General features: G+C 34.4%; 1 protein-coding gene across 1 annotated transcript in view; it reads left to right on the forward strand.

The window, feature by feature from the left end:
* CPS1 (carbamoyl-phosphate synthase 1) overlaps positions 1–8445 on the forward strand; it is a 154904-nt gene that overhangs the window by 98494 nt on the left and 47965 nt on the right. The window contains exon 23 of the mRNA XM_027770163.1: positions 6048–6109. Coding sequence (XP_027625964.1) covers positions 6048–6109 — 62 coding nt within the window. The remainder of the gene's footprint in view (positions 1–6047; positions 6110–8445) is intronic.

The raw sequence follows: 8445 nt of genomic DNA on the forward strand, positions 1-8445 counted from the left end.
TTTCAGTCATAGAGTGCGGACACTTGGCATATATTAAGTGGGGACATACAATGCCTCTCCTTCATAGCCTGGCTTCACTCAGCAGTATTCCATATTCATCCACTTCCTGTAAAAAAACAGGTTTTTTTTTTTAATGGCTGAATAGTATTCCATTGAGTATATGTGCCACAGTTTTTCTATCCATTCATCTGTTTGTGGGTATTTGGGTTGTTTCCATGGCTTAGCAATTGTGAACAGTGCCACAACAAACATTGACATACAAGCACTCTTCTGATTAAGTATTCTTCTGTCCTTTGGATAGATAAAATAAATGTATTTTTGAAATAATAGATTGTAAAATATCAACGAATGCTCATTTAATTTTGGTTTTCTGCTAAGGCCTTATAAAGTGTTGCCTTTTATCTTTAGAATTAAATTCTGGACATATTAAAAAAATCCATATTTATGGGAAAACCCAGAATTTTGCTTACTGAAACCATCCCCCTTGAGGAAAAACTTAGAATTACAGATAAATATATTAATCAGAAATAACATTGTAGCTTAATCTGCTCAGGTGAAAGCTATTTGATTAGTATCAACATGCTTTTTTTGAATGTTAACAGTACACTTTCTTAGATTCTAATTGATGTGATTAAGTACTTTGGTTGTGTGGTTTCCATTTATTTTTCACCTTTATCAAACCAAGGGTAGAGAAATAGAATATTTTTTATTAAGAATCACTGACAAACCAAATGTAATTTAGTAAAGCTCCAAAATTATTATTAATTACATTAAACTATTTTCCCTATTTGTATTTTTTGGTATTCAGAAAACATAATTATGATATTATGTTCAATACTATTGGGACCAGCAGTTAGTGTAATGGCCTTGTCACTGGACTCCCATGTAGTTGACCGCGGTTTGCATCCTGGACCCGGTGGCTTAAATTCACGCCAGGTGCGTGTGCGTGCATGCCCAAGATCACGAGAGGAGAAAGGAGGAGAAGGGGTGGCGGTGTGGCCATCCCCCCCTCGGGGGGGTGATTTCTCACTTCCTATCTCTCTGTCTCTCTCTGTCTTCCTGGCGAGTGCATGTGCCCTATAGCAATAATCCTCTCAAAAAAAATACTATATAAATAGTTTTCCATGTTAAAGGTTATAATACAGTTTTTCTGGGTTGTTTGGGTCATTAAAGATTGATAAAAAGTGAACATGGAACTTAGAACATCAAAAATTTCATATGTAAAAATATCAGTTTGTCATTTGTTGTTGTTAATAGCCTTTAAAGTGACATATACTTATAAGTATAATGCCTCTTGAAAAACAATACGTGTACAATTCTAGCATTATTTTGATAGTGTTAAGTGGACCCATATTCTATTAGATAATTTTTATGATGTCATGCTTTAATATGAGCATTGAACCTGGGCATTATTTATCTTGTAATGATCATCTTCAATTTCTTCAAATACCTCATTGTTGTTCAGAAACTAGTCATAGTGCTCTCAGAAATTAAGAAAAAATAGTATTCTGTTTTGGGAAAAGTCATGACGTATTTTTTCTGTTTTTCTGTGCAAAAATGTATCACGTCTTTTCGAACAACACAATAGTATTTACCCAGTTGCTTGGATTTTTATCCTTTGCTTTTCTAAACTTTGCTCCTAGTTTTGAAAAATGTCTTTTTTGTATTTCTCTTAAGAAAATAGGTAATAACCTATCTCCTTGGGAGGGGGGGAAGATGAGAAGACAAGTAACTTCTCCACTAGTGGCATTGTTGTGGTATGGTCTTGAACCTATGAAATGCCAAAAATAATCAGTGAAAGCATGCAAAACTCATGGGAGAGGCTGGGGCAGGGCCATGAGGAAGAGAATACATCTTACTGGATTCTCTTTTCTTATTATAGCAGGTGTCATTACTGAACATCGGACCCAGTATTTTTCTCACCTTCCTTTTGGGGGCTTTTTAAAAAAAGAAGATAATAATAAAATTGTAAGCCCAGCCCATAATTGTAGGCCAAGTGGAGTGCTCATTTTCACATTAGAGCTTGTGCAATCTGGAGGGAAATTTGTTTAGTATTACTTGTGAGTTGGTGGATCAGATAAAAGCCAGTCAAGTGGAAGAGAGGACTGTGTGAAGTGAGCGGTCTCCCCTGGTAATTGCAATGCTGCAGGCGTTCCTCCAGTCAGTTAATAGATTTCCCCAGCTCCTCTGTGCCAGGTGAAAATTTCCTCATTAAGGGGAATTTATTCCATTTCCTTTTATCATTTATTATTGAAGACTAAGTGTGAGTGGAGGAAGTTTCAGAGATGACAGGGTAGAATTTTAAACAACAACAAAATATACATTGGAAGTTGAAGAGAAAGAGGAGAAAGGCTTGTATTGTTTATAAACCAGAGAACACGTAAGGGACTTCTTGCTGTAGAAGCCGAGCCATGCTGTCTAACCATTACAAAGATTATGGCAGAGTGTGTAAAAATCTGATTGTCTCGTTTTAAGATGTTTCTCCCTTCTAAAATTTGAAACTGTCATCTTCTACTGTTAAGTAGAGAGAAACTAAAGATTATGGGAAGGCCAGCCTCACAGACTTTTGGTATGTCTGTTTTATTGTTTATATTCAATTAATGCAGTGATAAAAGTCTAACCTTTGAAGAGTTTGCCCTTGAACTCTGAAAGCAATGAATGCTGCTAGGGGAAAGAAGAGCTGTCTATGTAGCATATTTTAGAGAGTACAGTTCTGAAATATGAATTTAGTGTGTACATGTTCAAAAGAGTAAGGATAAACATAAAATACTAGCATACGCAAATACATATCAAATAACAGGAGGATAATTTATTGTATGCATGTTCAAATTCTGTATATTAGTGCAGTAGGCTCCATTCAGCTGATTACATTTCTAGCTTGGTATAATGCTCCCTTGATTTATAATATAGTATAAAAGGAGCATTCCCTTTTGAGGCTTCAAAAAGCAGTTTTGAATTACAAATTCAGCATTTATATTTCTTTTAGCAATTATTTTGTTTGAGTTTGTTCCAAATTAAGGTTTTTATTTTCCTTTGGAAAAATAAAAATATTATAGCCCTGTTCCTAAAATAAGCTTTTACCTAGCTTGATTTAAAAAAAAAAAAAAAGCACATAAAAAAAGTCACTCTATGGAAGTTCTTCTTAGCAGATAAAATGGAGGGTAGCCCAATATGGACAGATAAAGATGAGGTGCATGTATTAAGGACTACACACTGTAAAATGAGCTTTATGTTCACTGAAGATTATTCATCTTGTATTAGACTCTGAGGAGGTTTAACCTTATCGAAATCACTGGCCCTAAGCTAATGAATCGTGTCTTCAAACTGTCTCTTCTTTTATTTTATTACAACAAGGCACAAAATAAAATTTTGTACCAGAACAAGTTCGGAATAAAGTCAATTTTCTTCTCTGTGTAATGACATGACAACCAGGCTTTGCCATGCAGAGTCAGAGGAGAGAAAGAATGAGAGAAAATGCAGAGTCAGCTTCCTCCCTTTGTCAGAGTTGGGGTAGGTACCCTAAGAATGAGGCAGCACTGGATGTGGGAGGGGATCTAACTTGTCTGTATCTAATTGCCAGGGCTGGGCAAAGTCAGCATGCTATTTCTCAGTGTGGAGTATTCAAACTGCTGTATACTATTTCACAAATAGGTCTAAAGAGTAGAAATTCATAACCAGGCAGACCATAAATAAAATACTATAGAAAATACATCATTTTGGACATTATGTACATACTTCTACTCTGGACTTGTCTTCAAATTAAGTTAGATAAGCATGAATGTACTAATATGCCAATTTTATCATTCTAATTTTCAAGATATTTAAAAATATAATGTTATGTTATTGACCCAGTTATTTGAAAATTGGGGGAAAGTTAAAGTCATTTTTGGCTCACCAGGAAAATATTTTCAGAATCAGCTGGTGAGCTTAAAATATGTATTGTATAGATCTAGCTTAAAGCATCTGTTTCAAAATTCTCACCCGTTATTATTTGAAGGGATGCCTATGTAGAAATAATTTTCACTCTCATTCTGAAGTGTCTTTTATTTACAATCATTATTTTGTATTACTGTTGCTCTTTTCAGACATCCCTTTTAAGTAAAGAAAGCTCTCTAGGTTGGGGATTGTCGTGGGGGAACCGGAACAACTGAACTGGCCTTAGTGATAGCTATTTCTTTCCTTTTCTTTTTTTTTCCCCACCAGGGCTGAACACAAAATTAATTAACTTCACATGTTTATGCACATGGCCAAGGCCATTTCTATCAACTAGTCTTTCTTTTTCTTTTCATTCGTTCATTTTTTTTTTCTCTTTTGTTAAGGATTCAATTTTATGGGGTGGCTAGAGGAGGAAGACTTTGTGTATTTGCTAGAGATGTCTATCTATGCTCTATTGAACTCTTGAGTTGAAAAAGAATAGGGGAATTATGCAAATTCCAGTAGTAGAAAAGACTGTATTGCTCAACAGAGCTAGACAAAACAAATGTAAACTGATTGGCTGCCTAATAGAAATTTAAAAATCTAAACAATTTCTTTTTTGTTTATTTAATATTATTATTTACATGATTTATCATTTCTATTTAAAATAAGTAAAAGCAATCTTTCTGGACTAGAGGATGTTTCACATGAGAAATAAAAATAAATCATCAAAACCCAACAAAATCCAAAAAACTGAAAAACAAAGCAAAAGCCACAACAGCAAACAATTTGAAAAACAGACTCAAAAATATAAAGATAAATCCATGACTCCCACTTCTCTTGGACTTCAAGCATTTGCAGTGATGGTGCTGCCAGTAATAGTCATAATTACAGGTGTGTTGGTCCTTTACAAGACATGTTTGTGAATGTGTCTGGATCACGATTTTTCAAGGTTAGGATTTTAATCATCCAAGTTAAAGTGGTTGTTGATAGAGTATCATAATATGGGTTTTTGCCTCCGATAGTTTTTTTCAATAATAAAGAAATGCTGTAATTATGACATAAGCTAGTCTTTTCTTTCAATGATGATTGTAGGTTAGATGATGTTTTAGCAAGTAGCTAGAAATATCTAAGGGAAAGAATTTGCTTGGTATTATATATATGGTATTTTTCTCCCTAACATAAACTTTATACCTATTTTTAAAAATAAAGTTATAGATCACACAGCTTATGTGTAGCTTTTCACCATGAGTATAAATATTAATATGTTTGAGATTTCTGCAAAACTCATGATTTGAGATATATTTTTGAAAAGAACATCATCTAAAGTTCTAATTTAGAAAAATAACCTATTTGGGAAGCTCTTCCACTTTGAGGCTGAAAGTATACTAGCACATAAACAGAAAAGCAGTTGGTTTAGGAACATATTCTTGGCAAGGAAAGTAGAAACATGTTTCTAAAACAAATAGCAGCAACAATAAAAAAAAAATCCATCTACTACTTTTTCTTAAGGTAGCCATAAAATTGATTGTTTCCAAGACCCTCAAAAGCTCAGAAATAGTCTCCAGGGTTAAAAATTTAATATTATCATTTAATATTTTCATATAATACTGACATTAGACATGTACACATGTCCCTCATAGCAACTTTCACAGTGTAGACACATCAGCGTGTATTTGTTCCTATATACTCTGACCTCTGACTGTAGGAATTCAGTATCTTATCTTATTAATATAGTTAGTATAGACTTGAAGCATCGCACATGCTCATTAGGTGTTAAAACATTAGGGAAAAAAAAATAACAAATGTTGCTGTCAAGCTTCCTCCTAACTCTTCCCAATTTAAATCTTTATGGTTGCTATACCTATCATGTCCACTGCTGCCTTCAAATCATTGGAGTACATTTGCCCTTATATTTGTCAACTCCTTCATCTTTATACAGCTGAACTTTCTTTATAGCTCTGTTCTCACCCCTCTACTGCCATAGTATTTCTCAAGTACAAACCACTCATACTGTTACCTCTTTGCTCTAACCTCACTTTGTACCGCATAGCTTATACCTCCATGAAATGTTTTGAATCACACTCTTTCATTCAGTTGCCTCAAACACAGTTTCATATCTTCTCTGGTAGCATTTCCAGTAGAAAGGAGATATTTCAGTGATGATGAAATAGTCTATAATCTGCACCGTTTGGTATGGTGGCCATGTGTGGACACTGAACACCTGCAATGTGACTAGTATGACTATAGCTTTAAATTTTTAGTTTTGAAAATTTCAAATCAATTAGTATTTACTTTTAAATCACCATATGGAGCTAATGACCACTGTATTGGGCACTGCTATTCTAGAACATGTAGAACAGGGCTTGGCATACGTAGCAAGTCAAACGAAATATCAGGTTGTGTTCAAGGATTTGAAAAAAATGTGTTTACTCTGAGGGAATGCTTATCAAATTTAAGTGGGAATAAAAAGCCAAGAAATTAAATTAATTGAGATAAATAATTCCTTTATTTGAAATAAAGAATATTTAGGTGCAATGGAAAAAGCAAATTGACTAGGAAGAGCTATAGCTACAAAAGTCTAAATGAGTACTGATACTGGAAGACCAGATAAACAACCTTTATATATACCAGCTTGATTCTCTGTTGTCCAAATCCAGATTATAAATTAATAAAATAAAGAAGATTAAAGATTGGAATAGATGAAATACAAAATGTTTAATTCAACTAAATTGTATTAACAGGTTTTCATGAAATTTTTTATTTCGTACGAGTTAGAACTTCTGGCAGTACTCTGTTATGCTTTCATATCATTATATTTACTATCAAACTGGTATAATAGAATTTTATTGTATCGACTATTGCTTGAAATAACTGACCCACAGGTATTTGGTAAAAGATACTTTCACAGCATCTTTCACTCCTGCGTATCTTAGATTTTTATTTATTATTTTTGCATGCACTTTAAAAAATAATTTATCTTTTCTGTAAAAGTAGAAAAAATAAAACTAGCAAATATGTAGTTATAGCTTTCTTCATTCATTTAATATTTATGGAATGCCATTTGCAAGCCAATATGCTAGGCATTGGCAATAACCTGGAAAAGAAGCCAAATGTATTCTTCTTTCTCATGGAATTTAAATCTAATAGGAAGATGTGTTTGGTGAATAAATGTTGGGAAACATTAAAAATGTTTGATGATGATAATGGCCTGCTAAACTCTGTGGTTCTGACATGCCATGGCTCAAAGTACAAGAGGCAAAAAACAGGGCAGATCATTATGAATGAGAGAAAACTGAGAGGCATTTGTGGATAAGCCTTGGCTTTCGCTGACTTTTGAAGGTGGCTGGGAGTTGGACAGAAGTTGAGTAGGAAGAACTTATGTCAAAGACATAAGTGAGAAAAACACCACAAAGTCTGCGTTATGGAAATGAGCATAGGGAAAATGAGGAAATAAATCTAGCTTGAATGAAAAATGATTATAAAACTATCTTTTCAACATATAGAGATTTTTTCTTTTTTGAGGGATTTTTCCTATAGAGCGAATGTGCTCACCAGAGAGACAGAGACAGAAAGAAAGAAATCACCCCCCAGGGGGGATGGTCATGCCACAATCCCTTCTCCTCCATTCTTCTCTTGGGATCTTAGGCATGCATGCACACATGCCCGGTGTGAGTTTCAAGTTGCCAGATCTAGGATTTGAACCACAATTTACTACAGGAGTATAGCCATGTAACCATTACACCATCTGCTGTTTCCCAGATGTGTTATTTTAGTAAATCAAGGCAGTTATGGAGAGTATTGCAAGCCTGATGCAATATCAGGATATATAGGTGAAGATGATTCTTTTTTTTTTTTTTTTTTGGCGACCCCCCGGGGTGATGGTCATGCCGCAATCCCTTTTCCTCCATTCTTCTCTTGGGATCTTAGGCATGCATGCACACATGCCCGGTGTGAGTTTCAAGTTGCCAGATCTAGGATTTGAACCACAATTTACTACAGGAGTATAGCCATGTAACCATTACACCATCTGCTGTTTCCCAGATGTGTTATTTTAGTAAATCAAGGCAGTTATGGAGAGTATTGCAAGCCTGATGCAATATCAGGATATATAGGTGAAGATGATTCTTAAAGTTCATATTTATAAAACCGGGAGCACAGGTTAGATGGTGGAGAACAGATCAGAAACTTGGAAATCATAAACTAGCTGTGCTACTGGGGCCCCTGACAATGGTTAATATAAAATGAGAGATGAGGAGGTAACCAGATTAAAGCAGGTAATAGCTGAGATAGAATCTTGAGAATGAAAAACAGGAAGTGATTGCTGTGTACAATAAAGTAGGACAAAAGGCAACTTAGTAGAAGACACAGGATCTTATTTATTTATTTATTTTAGAATGGAATATCAAAAGGATCATATAATGACAGGTGGAGAAAATGAAAATTAAGAATCAGTTCCAGGATTTAAAAAAGAAGTTCTTGATCATTTTTTAAACAAAAAATTCAGATTCCCCCCCCTTTTTTTTTTTT

Source organism: Tupaia chinensis, unplaced genomic scaffold, assembly GCF_000334495.1.
Source record: "Tupaia chinensis unplaced genomic scaffold, TupChi_1.0 Scaffold000018_1, whole genome shotgun sequence".
Taxonomy (NCBI): domain Eukaryota; kingdom Metazoa; phylum Chordata; class Mammalia; order Scandentia; family Tupaiidae; genus Tupaia; species Tupaia belangeri.